Here is a 24820-nt window from a genome sequence, read left to right as displayed (position 1 = left end):
ACTCAGTAATGTGTTGTATTGGATTTGCCCCAAACATACCACTTTGTATTCAGGATATAAAGTTAATTTTGTATTACTTTAGTGCTTTGTTGCAAACAGGATGCATATTTTGGTATATTTTTTATTCTGTAAAGGCTGTTAATTAGTTAGTATTGTGGAGTAAGTACAATGTTGTTGATCCATCCTCAGTTTTATCCAATCACAGCCATGAAACTCTAACTGTTTTAAAGTCATCATTGGCCTCATGCAGATATCCTTGAGTGGTTTCCTTCCTCTCCTACAAGATACAGAGATGAGGTAGTCATTGAAAAATCATGTTAAACACTATTATTGGATACAGTGAGTCCTTGCAACTTATTGTGTGACTTGTTAAGCAACATGTTTTACTCCTGAACTTATTTAGGCTTTCCATAACAAAGGGGTTGAATACTTATTGACTCAAGACATTTCAGCTTTTAATTTTTAATAAATCTCTAACAATTTAGAAAAACATAATTCCACGTTGACATTATGGGGTATTATGTGTAGGCCAGTGATCAAAAAAAATCTCAATTTAATCAATTTGAAATTGAATCTGTAACACGACAAAACGTGGAGAAGGGAAGGGGTGTGAATACTTTCTGAAGGCACTATATTTCCTTTAGTGTCAATTAATGAAAAATGCTTTTGGTTTAGGAGACTTGTTTATATTGTAGTCCTAAAATATACACCATGCTTATTTCTGAAACAACTAATATTGCATATACTGTATATGTTTATATCAGAGCCAACTTAGGTGCACGCTGCCACCTTACTACCCCGATACAGATTCAAACACAGCTCTGATGATTATAACCATGTTTACATCTAGACATTATTCTGAAGCCCACCAGGCACCAGAATAATGGATAGGCCATATGAATGATAGAAACTCATATACGGTATGTGTCCGTGACATCATCTTGAGTTGAACTTAGGTAATGCAATTGAGTAAATTGATCTAAAAAGGAACATTTGAAAATAAAAAAGGTACATTGTACAGACAACTTCATTATGTACAGGGCCACAATATTCACTTGCGGTGTTGCTCTATGTTTTGGGGATTGTGGGTAATTTGGCTCATCGTGAATTTCGTACATCTTGGGTTATTGAACTTAATGCCCTTCGTTCTTACAGTAGCAAATGGTCAGTAATTCTAATAACCGGCAAAGTCAGCTCTTCCAACGTGGAATCTGCTGGTCAAACTACTGAAAGTACCATTTGAGGGGTAGAGTATGCAACCTACTGTAAAAAATAACTAACAAAATATAATTTGGCCATCATGTTGTCTAAGCCTTTAACTTATTTTGAATTTACTTGATTATTATGAGTTACACAAACAAAGGAATCTAAGTTGAAACTTTGTTGAATTTAATAAATCAGGCCAGCCTACCATTTTTCCTAGGATAGCTACTGAAGCAAGAGAGTGAAGGAGAGGGTACTAACTAAGTGTATGTAACTTTTGCTAGCCAGCTCACTAACTTTGGTACCTGGGGTGAAACAATTAAGCTTTTTTAGTTAGGTAGCTCCTGCATCGCTCTTTGCTAGCTAACATAACGCTGCATCCAAAACTCATAGAACTCACAGAAGGTGGCTGCAATAATGCTTATATTTGTGATCTATCCCCTTTCTAAACATATTGCATTATATTTACTGAACTTATTTATGGATTCAGCTTCAATTCTTTGTCATTGAATCTAATGACAGATTCTTAACATTTTGAATGGCGGTGACACCGTGTCCCTTTGTCAAGTTAGCATGCCTGATTAAAATGGAGGGGTTTAGCATGTACAGTACATGTTTACAGGTTAGTGCTGTGGCCTTCTAAAACTATAACCAGCACCATTCACTTAGAAAGTGGATTATATCACAGTCTGTCAAATGTAAACACAACTCCTTAACTCCTGAAATGTAAACACAAACACAACTCCTTGTCATTTTTGGAGGCATGTTCTTGACACAACAGTCGTACAGTAGCTAGTAAAAGAGTTTAGGAGTTTCTGTTAACGATCTGTAAATAACTTGGCCTAGCTGGCTAACTAACATCGCTAATCTGCAGGCCAAAACAATTCACTTATTTACAGCTAGTTAGCTGTCTCCCGTTCTTTGCTGTCAAGTGTAATGTTACCCCCAGAACTGATAAGGGGTATTCACTAATGGTTCCATTTCCCTCTGTGACATGTCCACTTTCCAAGCCTATTGGCTCATGGCAGACACCAGACCTTATGCACTTGTCTTACTAATTGGTTCCTTTTGATTGATGAGATGGTTGTTATGCTCTGTTTTAATGAACTAGGACACATCAGGAATAATTAGAAATTTAACACTTTATTAAGTTAAACTAAAAAGTTGTGATTTTAACAGGAATCAGTGATACGTCTAACCGACATGAATCTATTCATGGAGCTGTTTCCCATCTCTCTGAGGTTCCTGTACTCTCCAGGCCTCACGTACATCTGCCTGCCTCTGAAGTGGGGCTGCTCATACATGAGCCAGTGGCCCTCCATCACGTTGCAGGACTGGCAGTCGGACATGCGGTAACGATCCTGGATGGAGTCACAGTCGTCCATCAGCTCGTGCATCTGGCCTCCGAAGTTCTCTCTCTCATACATCCTCATTCTGAACTGGCCCCTATACTGTTGATAAAAGCAACAGGTCAGACAGATATGGAACTACTGTAGATCCAACCGGTGGACTCATACATTTAAATGTCAAATCTTGTTGATGATATGAGTTCACGACCCTTGCTGTTGAAACTATCTGCATCAGCTAAGAAGCAGCTACACACTCCATTACTTACACTGGGGATGTTACGACAGGACCTGATGCAGTCGCTCATGGTCATACCCATCAGGCGCTGGTTGTCGGGGTACTCTCCTCTCCTAACCATCATCTGGTGACCCATGAAGTTGGGGCGCTCATAGACCATGAAGCAGCCGCTCTCCACCCGGCAGGAGTTGCACCTGCTCAGGTAGGAGGTGACCTCAGCGCAGTCGTTGCTGGTCTCATAGGAACGACCCTGGAAGTTCTTGTCCTCGTAGAAGATGATCTACACAGACAATCACACAGTTAGTGCTCGATATGTTGACATTAGTGCACTGATGCTCATTTGATTAGCAACGCCTTGTGTTTCCGATCCGACAGTCTTCTTTGGATGCATGGCTGCTTGGATAGACCCAGAGAGATGGGCATGGAGGAAGACTTGCAGTGGCACTTACCTTGCCCATGGTCATGGTGATGGTGATCCAATCTCTTATCCAATTTCAGATGGAATGCTGGACCATCAACCTCCTGTCCCTTTTATACCTTGGACCGCATTCACATCTCCATATTTATTGTTCTAGAACTCCATGAGTCATCATTCTATATTGTTGTGCAAGCCAGTCCTATAGTGTCACGTACTGAATGCCACGTTTATAACTATGTCACTGGGGGTAAAATAGAGGATCATGTTTGTTTCCAGCTAACCCTAGCTACCCTAATACTAGCTAAAGTAGTATATTAGTATTTGATCAAATATTCCAGATCAATTGAGATGGAACTGAGATGGAATTCAATGTACATTGTAGCATTATTTTATTGTGAGGTATTATTTTACTGGATTGTTTTTTTTATGGCACTATGTACACTACCGGTCAAAAGTTTTAGAACACCTACTTATTCAAGGGTTTTTCTTTATTTTTACTATTTTCTACATTGTAGAATAATAGTGAAGGCATCAGAACTATGAAATAACACATATGGAATCATGTAGTAACCAAAAAAGTGTTAAACAAATCAAAATTTGTTCAAAATCAAGATTCTTCAAATAGCAACCCTATGTATTGATGACAGCTTTGCACACTCTTAGCATTCTCTCAACCAGATTCATCTGGAATGCTTTTACAACAGTCTTGAAAGAGTTCCCACATATCCTGAGCACTTGTTGGCTGCTTTTCCTTCACTCTGTGGTCAGACTCATCCCAAACAATCTCAATTGGTTGAGGGCAGGGGATTGTGGAGGCCAGGTCATCTGATGCAGCCCTCATCATTCTCCTTCTGAGTAAAATAGCCCTTACACAGCCTGGAGGTATGTTGGGTTCTGTCGAAAAACAAATGATAGTCCCATTAAGCCCAAACCAGATGGGATGGCGTATCGCTGCAGAATTCTGTGGTAGCCATGCTGGTTAAGTGTGCCTTGAATTCTAAATAAATGACACAGTGTCACCAGCAAAGCACCCCCACACCATAACACCTCCTCCTCTATGCTTTACTGTGGGAAATACACATGCAGAGATCATCCGTTCACCCCCATTGAGTCTCACAAAGATACAGTGGTTGGAACCAAAGATCTCCAATTTGGACTCATCAGACCAAAGGACAAATTTCCACTGGTCTAACGTCCATTGCTCGTGTTTCTTGGCCCAAGCAAGTCTCTTCTTCTTCTTAGTTTCCTTTAGTGGTGGTTTCTTTGCAGCAATTCGACCATGAAGGCCTGATTCACAGTCTCCTCTGAACAGTTGATGTTGAGATGTGTTTGTTACTTGAACTGTATAAACCATTTATTTGTGCTGCAATTTCTGAGGATGGTAAATCTAAAGAACTTATCCTCTGCAGCAGAGATAACTCTGGGTCTTCCTTTCCTGTGGTGGTCCTCTTGAGAGCCAGTTTCATCATAGCGCTTGATGGTTTTTGCGACTGCACTTGAAGAAACTTTCAAAGTTCTTGACATTTTTTGTGTTGACTGACCTTCATGTCTTAAAGTAATGATGGACTGTCATTTCTCTTTGCTTATTTGAGCTGTTCTTGCTATAATATGGTATTTTACCAAATAGGGCTATCTTCTGTATACCCCCTACCTTGTTACAACACAACTGATTGGCTCAAATGCAATAAGAAGGAAAGAAATTCCTCAAATGAACTTTTAATGCATTCCAGGCGACTACCTCATGAAGCTGGTTGAGAGAATTCCAAGAGTGTATAAAGCTGTGATCAATGCAAAGGGTGGCTATTTGAAGAATATAAAATATATTTCGATTTTTTTTATGGTTACTACATAATTCCATATGTCTTATTTCATAATTTTGATGTCTTCACTATTATTCTACAATGTATAAAATAGTAAAAATAAAGAAAAACCCTTGAATCAACAGGTGTTCTAAAACTTTTGACCGGTAGTGTATGTATTTCTAAAGTGTAGGGAATCAGTAGTGTTTTATTAATTCATTATTTACCTGATAATTACTTTGTCCTCTGATTCTTATTTGTTATTATTTTGAGAAGAACCAGGAAGTTGTTGATGTTATGTTGTTAATGTGGTCAGACCAGTAAAGCTGCCAAATAGTCATGTTTCTTCATCCAGTCCTCATGAAGTCATACACCCACCTTTAAAATAACCCTCTATCTACATCGTCTTTGTCCTGCTGAGAAATGCTGTGCTTGAGTTGGACTAAAAATGTGTTCACATTTCTTTCATTCATGATATGCAGCAACTCTATAACTATATATTGCTAACCAAGATCGACAGCTTGGGACTATAAGGTTCTATCTGCAAAAACAGGATTCTGAGAAAATTTGGCTTTAAAGTTTTGAACCCTCATTGGTTTGAATGGTGTCAGCCATTTTTATCTTGTATTCTTTTGAACTTAACATGAATTGGGGTAATTAGAGCAATAACTCAAGCCTGACAAAAATGCAGATCGAACCTTCTAGTCCAAAGCTTTCAACATGTAATTACAATACAGAGCTGTAAACATTTCAACAGATAAGGTTTATCAACAATTATTGAATTAAAAAGAAACTGGTCAAATACTGTTCTCAGTATACTGTGTAGATATGTAATCACACCAATAAATACAATGTCAGGTAACTAGCTATATGGTGTTTGTGCAACTTAATATAAAGTGTGACCAAGTTCACTAAGTGGGGCCAAGTTCATTAAGTGGGACCAAGTTCATTAAGTGGGACCAAATTCACTTAGTGTGACCAAGTTCACTAAGTGTGAGCAAGTTTACTAAGTGTGACCAAGTTCACTTAGTGGGACAAAGTTCACTTAGTGTGGCCAAGTTCACTTAGTGGGACGAAGTTCACTTAGTGTGGCCAAGTTCACTTAGTGGGACAAAGTTCACTTAGTGGGACAAAGTTCACTTAGTGGGACAAAGTTCACTTAGTGGGACAAAGTTCACTTAGTGTGGCCAAGTTCACTTAGTGGGACAAAGTTCACTTAGTGTGACAAAGTTCACTTAGTGTGACAAAGTTCACTTAGTGTGGCCAAGTTCACTTAGTGTGGCCAAGTTCACTTAGTGGGACCAAGTTCACTTAGTGGGACAAAGTTCACTTAGTGGGACAAAGTTCACTTAGTGGGACAAAGTTCACTTAGTGTGGCCAAGTTCACTTAGTGTGGCCAAGTTCACTTAGTGGGACAAAGTTCACTTAGTGGGACAAAGTTCACTTAGTGGGACAAAGTTCACTTAGTGGGACAAAGTTCACTTAGTGTGGCCAAGTTCACTTAGTGGGACAAAGTTCACTTAGTGTGGCCAAGTTCACTTAGTGTGACCAAGTTCACTTAGTGTGACCAAGTTCACTAGTAAATATACTGTAACTGTATTTTAGCCTGGTAAAGTACCATCTAGCATAGTCACCCAAACTGAAGAATACGCCATGTTCTATTTCTGATGAGAACAATACCTGTCATGGCCCCCATGCTGCATTCAGCATCCAATAATAACTCATGTAGATGTGCTGTGTAAAATGTATACAAGCCCCACGTGGGCCTTGTGATGACTCATGCTATTTAGCACAAAGGTATGCAAGGTGCCCTGTGGACCCAATGTCAATATAAAAGTGGCACTGGATCGACACAACACACCGTGTCTTCTGCGTGTCATCTAATCAAGCTTCACCATCAAGCTAAACCAGCGTAGCCATGACCAGGGTAATACAGGGCAGGGGATTTGTATTCACTATAAGAGCTGGCCATTGAGATATGAATATAGTGTCTTGCATAGCAGCTATAACCACAAAATCCTAATCATATCAATCTGTGAGAATAAAGCAACGTTTTTCAGCTAAATAATACTAAACTATTTTTGTTTTATTAAAATAATATAGAGTTATTATATGAGATCATGCAGTTGATATGCATTATATACGAAGTTAAGAATTTATAATTATGTTTTTAATTATTAATAGTAATGACAAATGAATCACAATCAATTAATAATGATTAACTATATGAATTATGTAAAACATTTAAAATCATAGCCTTTATAATCTTCTCAACATAGGTGAAGAGGTCATAGGTTAAATCATTTTCTCAATCAAATCACCCTCTCAGATCATCTTCTATGAGGACAGGAACTTCCAGGGTCGCAGCTATGAGACCAGCAGCGACTGCCCCGACCTCAACATGTACCTAAACCGCTGCCAGTCGGTCAGGGTGGAAATGGGCTGCTTCGTCATCTACGACCGCTCCAACTTCATGGGCAACCAGATGTTCCTGAAGAGGGGAGAGTACTCCGACTTCCAGCGTATGGGCTCCATGATGGGCATGGGGGATATGACCATGCTGGAGTCCATCCGTTCCTGCCGCATGATCCCAATGGTAAGACGTCCACAGTCTCCTTGTGTTTGATGATGACATGATTATATTTATGATATTGTTCATGCTATTTCTCTTCATATTAAGAGTGCATTTTTATATTTTTGAGTAGCTAGATGTTCGTGAATGGTGATGAAGTTTGAGTTACTTTGACTCTGTACATCTGATACTTGATGTGCTTTTCACCTGGGTCATGTTCAGCAGGCCAAACGTTTTGTAACAGAAAACAAAAATATGTCTTCTAATTGAACAAGTTTAGGTATTATCAAAACAGTTTGTCCCTAATGAACGTGGTCCAGGTCTCTATTACTGTATAAGTCAGCTGACAAGCAATGATACTTATAATACTGGAAGCATAGAGTACACACACGGTAGTAACTGTCAATGTTCTCCCTCCCAACAGCACCGGGGACAGTTCAGAATGAGGCTGTACGAGAAGGAGAGCTTCGGAGGCCAGATGCACGAGCTGATGGAAGACTGCGAGTCCATCCAGGAGCGTTACCGCATGTCCGAGATGCAGTCCTGCAACGTGATGGACGGACACTGGCTCATGTACGAGCAGCCCCATTTCAGAGGCAGGATGATGTACGTGAGGCCTGGAGAGTACAGGAGTATCAGAGACATGGGCATGAGCACCATGATGAGAGTTCGCTCCATCAGAAGGATCATGGATGCCTGTGAGGGTCAGCGGCATTGATGCCTGAGATTCCTGCTGTCCTGACATCCAAAAGGCTGCTAAAAGGCACAATTCTCATTGAATGTAATAAAACTCTTATTTTGAAGTACCTGTTCTCTTCTTTTTTCTATCAAGTCTAATCTACCCATGGTGTTTAAATGACACTGGTTTATTCTGACAGATTGGTGTCTTGGAGAGGGATTTCAAATGGTCTGAAAGGAAAAAAGTCCTTAACAAAAAGTAATCATTTGATTTTGATACACCAAATGTGCACATAACATTAATTTATCAATAGCAACAAAATGTCTCCTCTCTCTGTCTCTGTCTCTCTCTCTCTCCTCTCTCTCTGTCTCTCCTCTCTCTCTCTATCTCTCTCCTCTCTCTCTCTCTCTCTCTCTCTCTCTCTCCTCTCTCTCTCTCTCTCCTCTCTCTCTCTCTCTCTCCTCTCTCTCTCTCTCTCTCTCTCCTCTCTCTCTCTCTCTCTCTCTCTCTCTGTCTCTCTCTCTCCTCTCTCTCTGTCTCTCCTCTCTCTCTCTCTCTCTCTCTTTCACTCTCTCTCTCCTCTCTCTCTCTCTCTCTATGTATATATGCATTTTCTCACTGGCTCAATTGATTCAAATTTAACCCATGTTACAGTACATCAAATTATATTACTCAGAAAGCCTGCTGTACTCAGAAAGCCTGGTGTACTCAGAAAGCCTGATGTACTCAGAAAGCCTGATGTACTCAGAAAGCCTGCTGTACTCAGAAAGCCTGATGTACTCAGAAAGCCTGATGTACTCAGAAAGCCTGATGTACTCAGAAAGCCTGCTGTACTCAGAAAGCCTGATGTACTCAGAAAGCCTGCTGTACTCAGAAAGCCTGATGTACTCAGAAAGCCTGATTTACTCAGAAAGCCTGATGTACTCAGAAAGCCTGCTGTACTGTAACCTCCAGTTTCTGAAACGTATTTTGCAGAAAACTAATCCTTATTGTCGATTGTTAGCATTATGCTAGTTTACATGTTCTCCACAGTATAATGTATAACCCATGGACAATGGACTGGTTTAGAAACACGAGAGAAGGGATGTATAATCAATGGACTGGTTTAGAGAAGCTAGAGAAGGGATGTATAATCAATGGGACTGGTTTAGAGAAGTGATGTATAATCAATGGGACTGGTTTAGAGAAGCTAGAGAAGGGATGTATAATCAATGGACTGGTTTAGAGAAGCTAGAGAAGGGATGTATAATCAATGGACTGGTTTAGAAACATGAAAGAAGGGATGTATAATCAATGGGACTGGTTTAGAGAAGTGATGTATAATCAATGGACTGGTTTAGAGAAGTGATGTATAATCAATGGACTGGTTTAGAGAAGTGATGTATAATCAATGGACTGGTTTAGAAACATGAAAGAAGGGATGTATAATCAATGGACTGGTTTAGAGAAGCTAGAGAAGGGATGTATAATGACAGTGGTTAGAGCAATGGGACAGTAACCAAAAGGTTTCTGGATTCAAATCCACGAGCTGACAAGGTAAAAATATGTCGTTCTGAGCAAGTCAGTTAACCCACTGTTCCCTGGGTGCCAAATACGTGGATATTGATTATGGCCCCCTGCACCTCTCTGATTCAGAGGGTTAAATGTGGAGTTGAATGCATTCACTTGTACAACTGACTAGGTATCCTCCCTTTCCTAACCAATGAACTGGTTTAAAGATGTTAGAGAAGTAATGTATAACCATTTAACTGGTTTAGAGACATTAGAGAAGTAATGTATAACCAATGAACTGGTTTAGAGACATTAGAGAAGAAATGTATAACCAATGAACTGGTTTAGAGACGTTAAAGAGGTAATGTATAACCAATGAACTGGTTTAGAGACGTAAGAGAAGTAATGTATAACCAATGAACTGGTTTAGAGACGTTAAAGAGGTAATGTATAACCAATGGACTGTGGACTGGTTTAAAGAAGTCAGAGGAATTGGACGTTCCACGACCTCTGGTGGCTGATAATATTTTGTCAGAGGAACTCTTTGAAGAACATCTTCTGCATTGCGGTTTGAGTTGGACATAATTTCCATTGATAATAGTAGTTCATAAACGTGGACTGTATGTGAGCATCAAATGTGCAGCATGGATGTGTATCCCTTTTTCTGTTGTTGTTTTTTGGGGTGTGTTTTCTGAAACATTTCTCCTTTAATAGTTTCAACTGTATTCTTTGTGGGCATGATACGTTTTTGTAGCGACATCAAATGTATTCCGTTCCAGTACATAACAACCAGACAGCGGTATACCTCTCTATGCTGCTTCATGTTGCTTGGTCAGGGATTCTTCACAATGGGGCCACCCATTTCACTGAACACAATAGATGTATTATAAAAGTAAGGTATTAGATAGGGGTCAGGCTTACAGTACATTGTGGCTATTCAATTTCAGAACAGATCAAAGTGTATAGTCGCCTACCTGCTTACATAATTAATGTATTACACACTCACTCACTCACTCACTCACTCACTCACTCACTCACTCACTCACTCACTCACTCACACACACACACACACACACACACACACACACACACACACACACACACACACACACACACACACACACACACACACACACACACACACACACACACACACACACACACACAGACACTCTCTTGCACGTTGAGAGCCAAAAGGCAACCACAAAACCAACCCTATAGGAACGACTTAATATAAAGTGTTACCCTATATTAATGTAAAGTGTTACCCTATATTAATGTAAAGTGTTACCCTATATTAATGTAAAGTGTTACCCTATATTAATGTAAAGTGTTACCCTATATTAATGTAAAGTGTTACCCTATATTAATGTAAAGTGTTACCCTATATTAATGTAAAGTGTTACCCTATAGGAACATCTTAATATATAGGGTTACCCTATATTAATGTAAAGTGTTACCCTATATTAATATAAAGTGTTACCCTATATTAATGTAAAGTGTTACCCTATAGGAACATCTTAATGTAAAGTGTTACCCTATAGGAACAACTTAATATAAAGTGTTACCCTATATTAATGTAAAGTGTTACCCTATAGGAACATCTTAATGTAAAGTGTTACCCTATAGGAACGACTTAATATAAAGTGTTACCCTATATTAATGTAAAGTGTTACCCTATAGGAACATCTTAATGTAAAGTGTTACCCTATAGGAACAACTTAATATAAAGTGTTACCCTATATTAATGTAAAGTGTTACCCTATATTAATGTAAAGTGTTACCCTATAGGAACAACTTAATGTAAAGTGTTACCCTATAGGAACAACTTAATGTAAAGTGTTACCCTATAGGAACAACTTAATGTAAAGTGTTACCCTATAGGAACAACTTAATATAAAGTGTTACCCTATAGGAACAACTTAATGTAAAGTGTTACCCTATAGGAACAACTTAATGTAAAGTGTTACCCTATAGGAACAACTTAATATAAAGTGTTACCCTATAGGAACAACTTAATGTAAAGTGTTACCCTATAGGAACAACTTAATGTAAAGTGTTACCCTATAGGAACAACTTAATATATAGGGTTACCCTATAGGAACAACTTAATATATAGGGTTACCCTATAGGAACATCTTAATATAAAGTGTTACCCTATAGGAACAACTTAATATATAGGGTTACCCTATAGGAACAACTTAATATAAAGTGTTACCCTATAGGAACAACTTAATATAAAGTGTTACCCTATATTAATGTAAAGTGTTACCCTATAGGAACATCTTAATATATAGGGTTACCCTATAGGAACAACTTAATATAAAGTGTTACCCTATATTAATGTAAAGTGTTACCCTATAGGAACATCTTAATATATAGGGTTACCCTATAGGAACAACTTAATATAAAGTGTTACCCTATATTAATGTAAAGTGTTACCCTATAGGAACATCTTAATATATAGGGTTACCCTATAGGAACAACTTAATATAAAGTGTTACCCTATAGGAACATCTTAATATATAGGGTTACCCTATAGGAACAACTTAATGTAAAGTGTTACCCTATATTAATGTAAAGTGTTACCCTATAGGAACATCTTAATATATAGGGTTACCCTATAGGAACAACTTAATATAAAGTGTTACCCTATAGGAACATCTTAATATATAGGGTTACCCTATAGGAACAACTTAATGTAAAGTGTTACCCTATATTAATGTAAAGTGTTACCCTATAGGAACATCTTAATGTAAAGTGTTACCCTATAGGAACAACTTAATGTAAAGTGTTACCCTATATTAATGTAAAGTGTTACCCTATAGGAACAACTTAATATAAAGTGTTACCCTATAGGAACAACTTAATATAAAGTGTTACCCTATAGGAACAACTTAATATATAGGGTTACCCTATAGGAACAACTTAATATAAAGTGTTACCCTATAGGAACAACTTAATATAAAGTGTTACCCTATATTAATGTAAAGTGTTACCCTATAGGAACAACTTAATATAAAGTGTTACCCTATAGGAACAACTTAATATAAAGTGTTACCCTATAGGAACAACTTAATATATAGGGTTACCCTATAGGAACAACTTAATATAAAGTGTTACCCTATAGGAACAACTTAATATAAAGTGTTACCCTATATTAATGTAAAGTGTTACCCTATAGGAACATCTTAATATATAGGGTTACCCTATAGGAACAACTTAATGTAAAGTGTTACCCTATATTAATGTAAAGTGTTACCCTATAGGAACATCTTAATATATAGGGTTACCCTATAGGAACAACTTAATATAAAGTGTTACCCTATATTAATGTAAAGTGTTACCCTATAGGAACAACTTAATATAAAGTGTTACCCTATAGGAACAACTTAATGTAAAGTGTTACCCTATAGGAACAACTTAATATAAAGTGTTACCCTATAGGAACAACTTAATATAAAGTGTTACCCTATAGGAACATCTTAATATATAGGGTTACCCTATAGGAACAACTTAATGTAAAGTGTTACCCTATATTAATGTAAAGTGTTACCCTATAGGAACATCTTAATATAAAGTGTTACCCTATATTAATGTAAAGTGTTACCCTATAGGAACATCTTAATATAAAGTGTTACCCTATATTAATATAAAGTGTTACCCTATAGGAACATCTTAATATAAAGTGTTACCCTATAGGAACAACTTAATATAAAGTGTTACCCTATAGGAACATCTTAATATATAGGGTTACCCTATAGGAACAACTTAATGTAAAGTGTTACCCTATATTAATGTAAAGTGTTACCCTATAGGAACATCTTAATATAAAGTGTTACCCTATATTAATGTAAAGTGTTACCCTATAGGAACATCTTAATATAAAGTGTTACCCTATAGGAACAACTTAATATAAAGTGTTACCCTATATTAATATAAAGTGTTACCCTATAGGAACAACTTAATGTAAAGTGTTACCCTATATTAATATAAAGTGTTACCCTATAGGAACATCTTAATATAAAGTGTTACCCTATATTAATGTAAAGTGTTACCCTATATTAATGTAAAGTGTTACCCTATATTAATGTAAAGTGTTACCCTATATTAATATAAAGTGTTACCCTATATTAATATAAAGTGTTACCCTATATTAATATAAAGTGTTACCCTATAGGAACATCTTAATATAAAGTGTTACCCTATATTAATGTAAAGTGTTACCCTATATTAATATAAAGTGTTACCCTATATTAATATAAAGTGTTACCCTATATTAATGTAAAGTGTTACCCTATAGGAACAACTTAATGTAAAGTGTTACCCTATATTAATATAAAGTGTTACCCTATAGGAACAACTTAATGTAAAGTGTTACCCTATAGGAACAACTTAATATAAAGTGTTACCCTATAGGAACAACTTAATGTAAAGTGTTACCCTATATTAATGTAAAGTGTTACCCTATAGGAACAACTTAATATAAAGTGTTACCCTATAGGAACAACTTAATATAAAGTGTTACCCTATAGGAACATCTTAATATATAGGGTTACCCTATAGGAACAACTTAATATAAAGTGTTACCCTATATTAATATAAAGTGTTACCCTATATTAATATAAAGTGTTACCCTATATTAATATAAAGTGTTACCCTATATTAATATAAAGTGTTACCCTATAGGAACAACTTAATGTAAAGTGTTACCCTATAGGAACAACTTAATATAAAGTGTTACCCTATAGGAACAACTTAATATAAAGTGTTACCCTATATTAATGTAAAGTGTTACCCTATAGGAACAACTTAATATAAAGTGTTACCCTATAGGAACAACTTAATGTAAAGTGTTACCCTATAGGAACAACTTAATATAAAGTGTTACCCTATAGGAACAACTTAATATAAAGTGTTACCCTATATTAATATAAAGTGTTACCCTATAGGAACAACTTAATATAAAGTGTTACCCTATAGGAACAACTTAATGTAAAGTGTTACCCTATAGGAACAACTTAATATAAAGTGTTACCCTATAGGAACAACTTAATATAAAGTGTTACCCTATATTAATGTAAAGTGTTACCCTATAGGAACATCTTAATATAAAGTGTTACCCTATAGGAACAACTTAATATAAAGTGTTACCCTATATTAATGTAAAGTGTTACCCTATAGGAACATCTTAATATATAGGGTTACCCTATAGGAACAACTTAATATATAGGGTTACCCTATAGGAACAACTTAATATAAAGTGTTACCCTATAGGAACATCTTAATATAAAGTGTTACCCTATATTAATGTAAAGTGTTACCCTATAGGAACAACTTAATATATAGGGTTACCCTATAGGAACATCTTAATATATAGGGTTACCCTATAGGAACAACTTAATATAAAGTGTTACCCTATAGGAACATCTTAATATATAGGGTTACCCTATAGGAACAACTTAATGTAAAGTGTTACCCTATATTAATGTAAAGTGTTACCCTATAGGAACATCTTAATATATAGGGTTACCCTATAGGAACAACTTAATATAAAGTGTTACCCTATAGGAACATCTTAATATATAGGGTTACCCTATAGGAACAACTTAATGTAAAGTGTTACCCTATATTAATGTAAAGTGTTACCCTATAGGAACATCTTAATATATAGGGTTACCCTATAGGAACAACTTAATATAAAGTGTTACCCTATAAAATAAACTTACTATGAAGGTTTGATTCCTGCTGGGGCCACCCATACAACAATGTATGCACATATGACTGTAACCTCTGAATATTACCATTTCTTTTCATTAGGATGATGTACAGGTAACTGAACAGATAATGGAAACACTTGAGTAAATGAGGGATACAAAGTGTATTGAAAGTGTATTGGGAACAGGTGCTTCCACACAGGTGTGGTTCCCATCATGCTTAGGATCATGCATACAAATGCTGGGTAGGCCATTATTTTGGTTACCATGGCTATGCATGAAAGTGTTACCCATAGGCTGACATTGCCCCATCCACAGGGCTTGAGTGGTCACTGAATGGTTTGACAAACATGAAAACAATGTAAACCATATGCCATGGGGGATTCTGGAGCGGCCCCTGAGACAGGAACACTTATGGAGGATTCTGGCGCGGCCCCTGAGACAGGAACACTTATGGGTGATTCTGGAGCAGCCCCTGAGACAGGAACACTTATGGGGGATTCTGGAGCGGCCACTGAGACAGGAACACTTATGGGGGATTCTGGAGCGGCCCCTGAGACAGGAACACTTATGGGGGATTCTGGAGCGGCCACTGAGACAGGAACACTTATGGGGGATTCTGGAGCGGCCCCTGAGACAGGAACACTTATGGGTGATTCTGGAGCGGCCCCTGAGACAGGAACACTTATGGGTGATTCTGGAGCGGCCCCTGAGACAGGAACACTTATGGGTGATTCTGGAGCGGCCCCTGAGACAGGAACACTTATGGGTGATTCTGGAGCGGCCCCTGAGACAGGAACACTTATGAGGGATTCTGGAGCGGCCCCTGAGACAGGAACACTTATGGGTGATTCTGGAGCGGCCCCTGAGACAGGAACACTTATGGGTGATTCTGGAGCGGCCCCTGAGACAGGAACACTTATGAGGGATTCTGGAGCGGCCCCTGAGACAGGAACACTTATGAGGGATTCTGGAGCGGCCCCTGAGACAGGAACACTTATGAGGGATTCAGGAGCGGCCCCTGAGACAGGAACACTTATGAGGGATTCTGGAGCGGCCCTGAAACAGTGTTTTCTGTCAAACTAAATATCACAGTATCTTTCAATGATATTGAATGTAGCTACTGTACAAACACTTGAAAATTTCACATTTGCATGCACTTTTTAAATAACACTGAATATTATATTGCTGATACACTTAAGGAGCGATTAAAACAACCCCCATATTGCTTTTGCTACTTTTTTTGAATACTATTTTGATACTATGCAATATAAATGGTAAGGTACACCTTTACCTACACCTTACCTACCACTTAAAGGTAAAATCAACTATCTTTTGGTATTTTTGTTCAATAGTCCGCAGTTTGCATCATGATGATGCGGCCGGTGACACTTTGCTTCTTGAAAGTCCAGTATCTTGTGAACTGGACTGCTGACATGCAACATATTTCGGGACGGTCATCAACAGTGGAATACCAAAATATCATTTTTGAGTGGAAGTTTCTTGTGTGCACTGCACAAACCTATTCCTAATGCAAATGAAATAGGCATGAGCATAGCCTATAAAGTTAAATAAAGGTTCAATTACAATTAAAATAAAATAAGTGTTTCCCCTAAATGGTTCATTATGAGCACATCATTTACATAAATGAAATGTTGAAGCTAAATTAAAATCCATAAATAGTTTATTCACCCTTCAGAGTCTGTTTAAAAGAGACTATACAATACATCTAAAAGGAATCAGACCTAATCTAAACCCTTTTACCTTACAGAGCACTAAATGATAACTCTTTGCTGCGAGCGTTGCGTTGATGTAGAGTACAGTACAGTGTTGCCCGGCTGACTCAGCGTTTTATACAATTGGGCGGTAGATTCTTCTGGAGCTACATCAAGCATAAAAGGCAGCACGCCAGTAGGGAGAACAACAGAAATCAAATAACTGTGACCATGAACGGAAAGGTACTGTAATGTGGGGCTGTGATCAAAGTCTGTGCACAGTGCTGAACTGTACGCCATCTGGCATTGGAACTATGAATCTAGGATGCATCAGAGCCCATTTCCAATGGGAAATATATCCTTGATGTGTGTGTTTTTAGATTCAGAAAACTATGATAACTACAGATGACTTATAACGACTTGTAATTATAATCATGGTTGCATTGTTTAAATTTGTCAGACACATTACAATTATTATGTAGAATAATTTCTGAACGGGATAGAATGTATGAGTTTTTGCACATCAAAATCAATTGGTTTCATGTCAAGATGTTTAGACTTTCAAAGCATACTTTGTCTTTCTCCAGATCATCTTCTACGAAGACAGGAACTTCCAGGGCTGCTCCTATGAGTGCAGCAGCGACTGCTCCGAGCTCTCCTCCCACCTGAACAGGTGCAACTCCTGCAGGGTGGAGAGTGGCATGTTCATGGTGTACGACCGGCCCAACTACATGGGCCACCAGTACTTCCTGAGGAGGGGAGAGTACCCTGAGTACCAGCACATGTTAGGCTTCAACGACTGCATCAGGTCTTGTCGTATGATCCCCCAGGTAAGCACTTCTGCAGACAGCACAACAGACCACAACTATTCACAACCACACCACAATGACCACAATAATCGATGCCATAAAATAATCGATGCCATCTTACACTTGTTGTGTAGATCCAGCTAAATGCCTCAACCGCAAATGAATGAAAAGGATAACAGTTATACCGTATTGTGCTTATCTTTTCATTCTTTTTAGATTGTGTCATATTGCATTGTATGCCATCCTATCAACCAAGCTCATCCTGTTCCGTTAATAGATGCGTGAAATGTGTTATTTTCTTTCCAATAGCACATGGGCCAGTTCAGGATGAGGATCTACGAGAAGGAGAACTTCGGAGGCCAGATGCACGAGGTGATGGAAGACTGTGACTCCATCCAGGAGCGTTACCATATGCCCGAGATGCAGTCCTGCAACGTGATGGACGGCCACTGGGTCATGTACGAGCAGCCCCAATTCAGAGGCATGCAGACCTACCTGAGGCCTGGAGAGTACAGGAACACGAGAGAGATGGGAATGGGAAATGATGAAATGAGGTTCCAGTCCATGAGGCGCATCAGCAGCGATGCTGCCTTTTAAATGTGCTGTCTTTAAAGAGTGCAACGACTTTTTAATAAACATTTTAAACCTTCATTTTTTGCAGCGATTTTCTTACCTTATTTCCACCAGCCACTGCACTGTAAATTACTATTATATCAATATAATACTCTAACCACTAAAAAGCCACTATAAGCAACGATTATACTGCAACCACTATAAACAGTAATATCAGCTGAAATGTATGTAAACACAATGTAAACAAAAATGTCCCTTTTTCCCCAAATTCTATAATCCTTATATTTAGTCATAAAAAACCTCTAGCCTATGCTAGGCACTTGACACTGCCTTGTGTATGGGTGTTTTAGACAAGATAAGCTCTTAACAACAGAATCCTGCCGACTACGGCAAATGAGGATCTAAATAAGAAATAAGACTACGCCACTTTTTTTTAAAGGCAAAGAAGGTCCTGTAATTAACTAAAATGATGACGCATGGAAATCAGACAGGTGCTCAAGTGATCAATTGTTTTGTTTACTATGAGGAACTTCAGCTTTGAGGTACTTCAGCTTTGAGGAACTTCAGCTTTGAGGAACTGCAGCTTTGAGGAACTTCAGCTTTGAGGAACTTCAGCTTTGAGGAACTTCAGCTTTGAGGAACTTCAGCTTTGAGGAACTTCAGCTTTGAAAGCTCAGCTCAACAGATCATACTGTCCTTACCTACACTTATAGTGCCTTATAATACTCGCTATAAGATATAATGTATCATAAGTAGTTATAGCTTTCTTACAATACATTACTATAATGCATTATCAGCCTAAAAAGCATCATGCATTATAGACCTACCTAAATTGCTCTGTCACAGACCTTCTGTTTTCAACTCTCTAGAGACAGCAGGAGAGGTAGAGATACTCTGAATGATCTGCTATGAAAGGCCTTAATGACATTTACTCCAGCACTGACCTGTTGCACCCTCGACAACACTGTGAATATTATTATTTGACCCTGCTGGTCATCTATGAACATTTGAACATCTTGGCCATGTTACGTTATAATCTCCACCCGGCACAGCCAGAAGAGGGCCACCCCTTATAGCCTGGTTCCTCTCTAGGTTTCTTCCTAGGTTCTGGCCTTTCTAGGGAGTTTTTCCTAGCTACCGTACCTCTACACCTGCATTGCTTGCTGTTTGGGGTTTTAGGCTGATTTTCTGTACAGCACGTTGTGACGTCAGCTGATGTAAGAAGTTAAATGTGATTGATTGATTGATACTTAACAGCATTAATTTGAACTGAGCGTGATTTATAGCATCAGCCTTTTGGTATTTAAAACCGGCCATTACCCCTGCTCTAAGAAAACTAGCTAGCTAGCTCGATCCCTGGATTTTGGAAGGTGCAGCTAGAGTAGAATAGCTACAGTTGATCTAGCTACAGCTTATATCATCTTTAACTCTGCATTGTTGTAAATTGACCCGTAAGCATTTCACTGTTAGTCTACACCAAAAATTGGATTTGATTTTGATTCACTTTGATTAGACTATTTGAGTGAGTCGCTAGCTAATGTTGGCTAGCTAAAATTTCTAGTGGCACGAGGTATTTGCAAACAGCACAACATTGTGTGATTATCTAAGAGCTAGCTAGCTAACAAGCTGGCTAAGGTAGAAATGTCTGAGCTGCAAGCCAACACTGTGTTGTAATTTACCCAAGTTAGCAGGACTAGGTAGCTAACGTTAGCTAGCAACAAATATTTGAAAAAGCTAGGCACCTGCGGACACTTACCTAGCTAGCTAGCTAACTGTTTGCTAGGAACACAGCTAACTGTGAAGATTGCTAATAAGCTGGCAGAGGCTGAAGACATGACTGATGCTAAACATATAATTATCAAGCTAGCCGAGTCAAATTAAGCTTTGACCTAAATATAACACTAATGTAGCTAGCACGAAATGTGAGTGTTCTTTGCTAGATTTTCACATTCTTGCAATGATATAATGCATTTTATGCTCTCTGGGCTTATAACGCATTATATGTATTATCAGGATGGATAATTACTTATGAACAATTAGTAAGTATGATACAACTCTTTGGATTATAATACATTATATATGCACTTATATGTATGCCTCATTTAAAATATGAACAAATATGTTTTTACACAGATGACGGCTACCAAAACAATAACCTATTTTTTAAAATTTAATAAACACATTTTCAAATGTCAGTCAGATCACTCAATCAATTCTAAATTATTTCAACCAATGGGGGTGACTGGAATGCTGTGACTAAAGGAATAGTACATATCTGGCATAATCAGGAAGTGAGGCATGTCCAGGAAGAAGGAAAGTAGATCCTGAGGGGAATAACGAGCTCACCTTGCCTAAAACACTAACTTGCTGTTGCTTGACATCAAATTTGGATAAAAGAAATACACACTTTAAACAAACTACAATTTCTAAAGGCTCTATAGGGCATTCATAGCCTTTATAAGCACTACACAAGTGCTTCACAAGTAATCCAGAAACTCCCGAGTGGCGCAGCAGTCTAAGGCACTGCATCTCAGTGCTAAAGGAATCACTACAGACCCTGGTTTGATTCCAGGCTGTTTCACAACCGGCCGTGATTGAGAGTCCCATAGGGCGGTGCACAATTGGCCCAGCGTTGTTAGGGTCTGGACGGGGTAGGCCGTCATTGTAAATAAGAATTGGTTCTTAAATGACTTGCCCAGTTAAATACAATTTTTAAAGGGTAAGGTTAAAGGACATTCCATCTGGTATTTTGACAAATGTGGCATAACCCTTTTACTATATTTTATATAGCATCTCATTGCTAACAAAGACTTTACTAAGCCTTACAAGTTGTAGTTCCTTTAAATGCACGGTGGATCAATAGCAAGGTCAGGTTCAATAGCAAGGTCAGGTTCAATAGCAAGGTCAGATTCAATAGCAAGGTCAGATTCAAATGGATTAACTACAGTATGCGACAGTGACAACAATGGGTATTTCTCAATATGTATACTACCGTGCTCTGAGCATGCAAATTGGAGCACAGAACAGTTGGCGTGTGAGTCCAAATCAGAGTATGTGAAATGGGAATGGACCATGGCTGCGAGGGGTTTTGAGGTTAAGTCAGGAGGAGGCCACCCACACTGATCATTGGTAGGACAACAGACAATGGATAATGGACTAACTCCAGACTGTTTGGCAACAAGGATGAAGTGGGCTGATGCAGAAATAGGCATGAAGTCTATATAGACCACTACACCAAGTACTGATATATAATAGCCTAATTTCTTGCAACAAATTCAGTTTTGTTTGACTATTGGTAATTTTTGACCAATTTGTATTTATAAATACATTTCCGTTCAGAATTAAAGTATCAACTGAACTGATTTCCAATCAAAGTTCAAGACTGCAAATTGGTTTTCCATTTCACTCAGGGAACTAGAGATTCTCAGGGAACTAGAGATTCTCAGGGAACTGGAGATTCACTGAAAACAAAAGCCAGCCATAACGTTGTCTACCTGTACATTACTCGTGTAATAATTTACAGGAAATATGTTCATTTAGCCTATTTTCACTTTGAAATGAAAAACATAATCCCAGTCAATCAATCACTTATCACTGAACATCTACATCATCTAGATCAAATAATGTTTTCAGTGATTTCTCTGACAGGACATGTCAGCGCGTTAAATTGAGAGGCAATGTACAGTATACATTACCAGCCTCTCATAACAAGAAGTTTGCTCTCTCATATCACTCACTCATTATGATGTGCATAATGTTATGTTATTATAATCATATTATACAGTAGATGGGGTGCCCTTTGAGGTAAATGATCATAATTGGACCAGAGAATTTTCCTTTTTCTCTCTCTGTCATTCAAACAGCAACAATCCAAAAATGGACCCCACCTCACAAATGCACACAATGGGGAGTAATAAAGGATTTAGCTGGAAACCATTGTGTAAAGGGGCCCCTATGCCATTATGCCAACTCAGGACTTTTCACAATGGAGCTAGGGGTTCTTTTGACGTTAAGCCAGGTATAAAAGTACCCAAGGACGGAGAATAAGCTATACATCTTCAGGCCAAGTATCACCATATATCTGTAGGCTACCCAAGCAAGAGTCACCATGACCATGGGAAAGGTACGCCAACCTACAGCCTCTCACCACTGAAGAAACTTTCCAAATTGCAGTTGAACTTGAATTTTGAACTTGTCGTATTACTGTTTGGAGTCAATATTGTTGTTTCTTTTAACCTCCAGATCATCTTCTACGAGGACAGGAACTTCCAGGGTCGTTCCTATGAGACCAGCTCAGACTGCCCTGAGTTGACCTCCTACCTGAGCAGGTGCAACTCCTGCAGGGTGGAGAGCGGCTGCTTCATGGTGTACGACCGCTCCAACTTCCAGGGAAACCAGTACTTTGTGAGGAGAGGAGAGTATGGTGACTACCAGCGTATGGGCATGTCTGACTGCATTAGGTCCTGCCGTAACATCCCCATGGTAAATAAACAACTAATTCATATGTTTCTGTTATCACTGATAGTAGTTTGGATTGGATAAAATAGTTATAATTGGAATAACATTTTATAATAAAAAATGTGTTAACATTTAGCAATTTTTCTAATGGCTTTGGTTGTTGTGGTTTTCCATTACAGCACAGTGGCCAGTTCAGGATGAGGATCTACGAGAGGGAAAACTTTGGAGGCCAGATGCACGAGATGATGGACGACTGTGAGAACATGATGGACCGTTACCGTATGTCCGACTGCCAGTCCTGCAATGTGATGGACGGCCACTGGCTCATGTACGAGCAGCCCAACTACAGAGGCAGGCAGATGTACCTGAAGCCTGGAGAGTACAGGAACCTCAGCAACATGGGGGGAAGCATGAGCAACATGAGATGGCAGTCTATGAGGCGTATCATGGATTCTTGTTAATTCACTGTTTGATGTGAATATTAGGTTTACAATAAAGGCTACTATAAAAGCATCTGTCGTGACGTGACATTGTATTGATTAATGTGACGACTACTGCTCATCGAATTATTCATTGATTATAATTACGTGATTAAATGAATCAGGTAATTATTTAAGTCATTAATCTGGGGCACCATGGGAAAGTTTGGTTTTATTGAGTTTCTATTTCCCAAATGAACTCAAAGAATATCAGAATATATCGATTTTACATCCGTTGCTAATGAATTCATTTCCTCTACAGTCTCATCCTGAATGTCACATAACCCGGGAATCTGCACAAACCCACTAAATAAGTCCGTACCACACCAATTGAGTTGATTATTTATTTACTAACAAGCTAAAATTATAATATAAGATACACATACACACAGTCTAGGCCATTGATTAGAACTTAGTACAATGAAACAGGTCCCTAGCGGGCCAACACAATATCACACATGTTACACAAAATGGGGATTTCAAAAGAGAGAGAAAGAGAGAGGGTACGAGAGAAAAGCACACTTTGGTACATTTGTAAACTATGTTTAGTTTAACCCTAATCGTAACCCGAACTGCCGCTCTCATGGGTCAGAATACAATAATGTAATTATGTGTCGAAGGTCTCCGATGGGGTATCTCCTTGTGGACCGAGTTCTGAATTCTCCTCTGATGGTGACACTTCTGTTGTTACCGGGCGTAAACGCTCTGATTGTCCACACAATGTCAGTGTCCTTTCTCTTCATGGTCTGTTTCCTACCCTTGTTCTGAAAGGGGGTCTTCTGAGTACGGTCAGCTGTGTAGCTCAGGGCTCCAGTGTAGGAATGAAAGCAGTGTAGACACACAATTCCTTGGAGAGTGGTAACCAGGTGGTCCTGCTTGAATTCACCCTCTTAGACACAGCTACTCATCCGTAGATTAAGACGTTCCTTTGTCTTCTTCAACCTCGTGTTACGTTTTGGGGTTACAACTAATCGGACCTTGGCTGCAGCTGGTGGCCACCTAGTTTGATATGATAATACTTAACTCACATGTTTTATCCCCTCGGGTCAGAAATGGGTGTTTCCGCCTTTAGGGTGTAACTAGTTACGAGGCAAGCTCTGGATTTTACTCAAATACAATTTAGACAACTAACTTCACATTTCCTCTTTACAAAAACATTTGACTTGATCTGGGCATTTTCCACACAATGTACAGTATGCAAACATCAGGTACATATTGTGAAAACTCTTCAAGTTACAATGTTTTCGTTATAACGTCGTCATTTAACTTATAATAACATTTTAAAAAACGACATTCATTTTCATATTCCATCTATCGTCATTA

At 38.4% G+C, this 24820-nt stretch overlaps 4 protein-coding genes across 4 annotated transcripts; 3 read left to right on the top strand and 1 right to left on the bottom strand.

Moving 5' to 3' along the window:
* Window positions 1-2325: 2325 nt before the first annotated feature.
* On the bottom strand, window positions 2326-3369 carry LOC109877633 (gamma-crystallin M3-like). Its single transcript, XM_020469845.2, has 3 exons — window positions 3237-3369; window positions 2819-3067; window positions 2326-2654 (listed from the first exon to the last, which is right to left on the bottom strand). The coding sequence occupies exons 1-3, from the start codon at window positions 3249-3251 to the stop codon at window positions 2376-2378; spliced, it is 543 nt and encodes a 180-aa protein (XP_020325434.1). The 5' UTR covers window positions 3252-3369; the 3' UTR covers window positions 2326-2375.
* A 3455-nt stretch (window positions 3370-6824) lies between these two features.
* On the top strand, window positions 6825-8382 carry LOC109876816 (gamma-crystallin M3-like). The gene is made up of 3 exons (XM_020469187.2): window positions 6825-6931; window positions 7334-7600; window positions 8001-8382. Exons 1-3 carry the CDS (start codon window positions 6923-6925, stop codon window positions 8292-8294), a joined length of 570 nt encoding a protein of 189 aa, XP_020324776.1. The 5' UTR covers window positions 6825-6922; the 3' UTR covers window positions 8295-8382.
* Window positions 8383-17303: 8921 nt separating this feature from the next.
* On the top strand, window positions 17304-18638 carry LOC116359822 (gamma-crystallin M3-like). The gene is made up of 3 exons (XM_031813620.1): window positions 17304-17421; window positions 17766-18008; window positions 18297-18638. Exons 1-3 carry the CDS (start codon window positions 17410-17412, stop codon window positions 18582-18584), a joined length of 543 nt encoding a protein of 180 aa, XP_031669480.1. The 5' UTR covers window positions 17304-17409; the 3' UTR covers window positions 18585-18638.
* Window positions 18639-22561: 3923 nt separating this feature from the next.
* LOC116359823 (gamma-crystallin M3-like) lies at window positions 22562-23531 on the top strand. Its single transcript, XM_031813626.1, has 3 exons — window positions 22562-22683; window positions 22803-23042; window positions 23198-23531. The coding sequence occupies exons 1-3, from the start codon at window positions 22669-22671 to the stop codon at window positions 23477-23479; spliced, it is 537 nt and encodes a 178-aa protein (XP_031669486.1). The 5' UTR covers window positions 22562-22668; the 3' UTR covers window positions 23480-23531.
* The last annotated feature ends 1289 nt before the right edge of the window (window positions 23532-24820 follow it).

Source organism: Oncorhynchus kisutch, unplaced genomic scaffold (genome assembly GCF_002021735.2).
Source record: "Oncorhynchus kisutch isolate 150728-3 unplaced genomic scaffold, Okis_V2 Okis05a-Okis16b_hom, whole genome shotgun sequence".
Lineage (NCBI taxonomy): Eukaryota > Metazoa > Chordata > Actinopteri > Salmoniformes > Salmonidae > Oncorhynchus > Oncorhynchus kisutch.
This window is presented reverse-complemented; position numbering and strand designations above follow the sequence as displayed.

What these genes read in the sequence shown, in the direction of transcription:
- LOC109877633 (XM_020469845.2), bottom strand. An exon ending in CCTGTCGTAACATCCCCAGT is followed by an intron (nt 2,655 to 2,818) that starts GTAAGTAATGGA and finishes TTTTATCAACAG; the next exon opens with TATAGGGGCCAGTTCAGAAT.
- LOC116359822 (XM_031813620.1), top strand. An exon ending in CTTGTCGTATGATCCCCCAG is followed by an intron (nt 18,009 to 18,296) that starts GTAAGCACTTCT and finishes TCTTTCCAATAG; the next exon opens with CACATGGGCCAGTTCAGGAT.
- LOC109876816 (XM_020469187.2), top strand. An exon ending in CCTGCCGCATGATCCCAATG is followed by an intron (nt 7,601 to 8,000) that starts GTAAGACGTCCA and finishes CCCTCCCAACAG; the next exon opens with CACCGGGGACAGTTCAGAAT.
- LOC116359823 (XM_031813626.1), top strand. An exon ending in CCTGCCGTAACATCCCCATG is followed by an intron (nt 23,043 to 23,197) that starts GTAAATAAACAA and finishes TTTCCATTACAG; the next exon opens with CACAGTGGCCAGTTCAGGAT.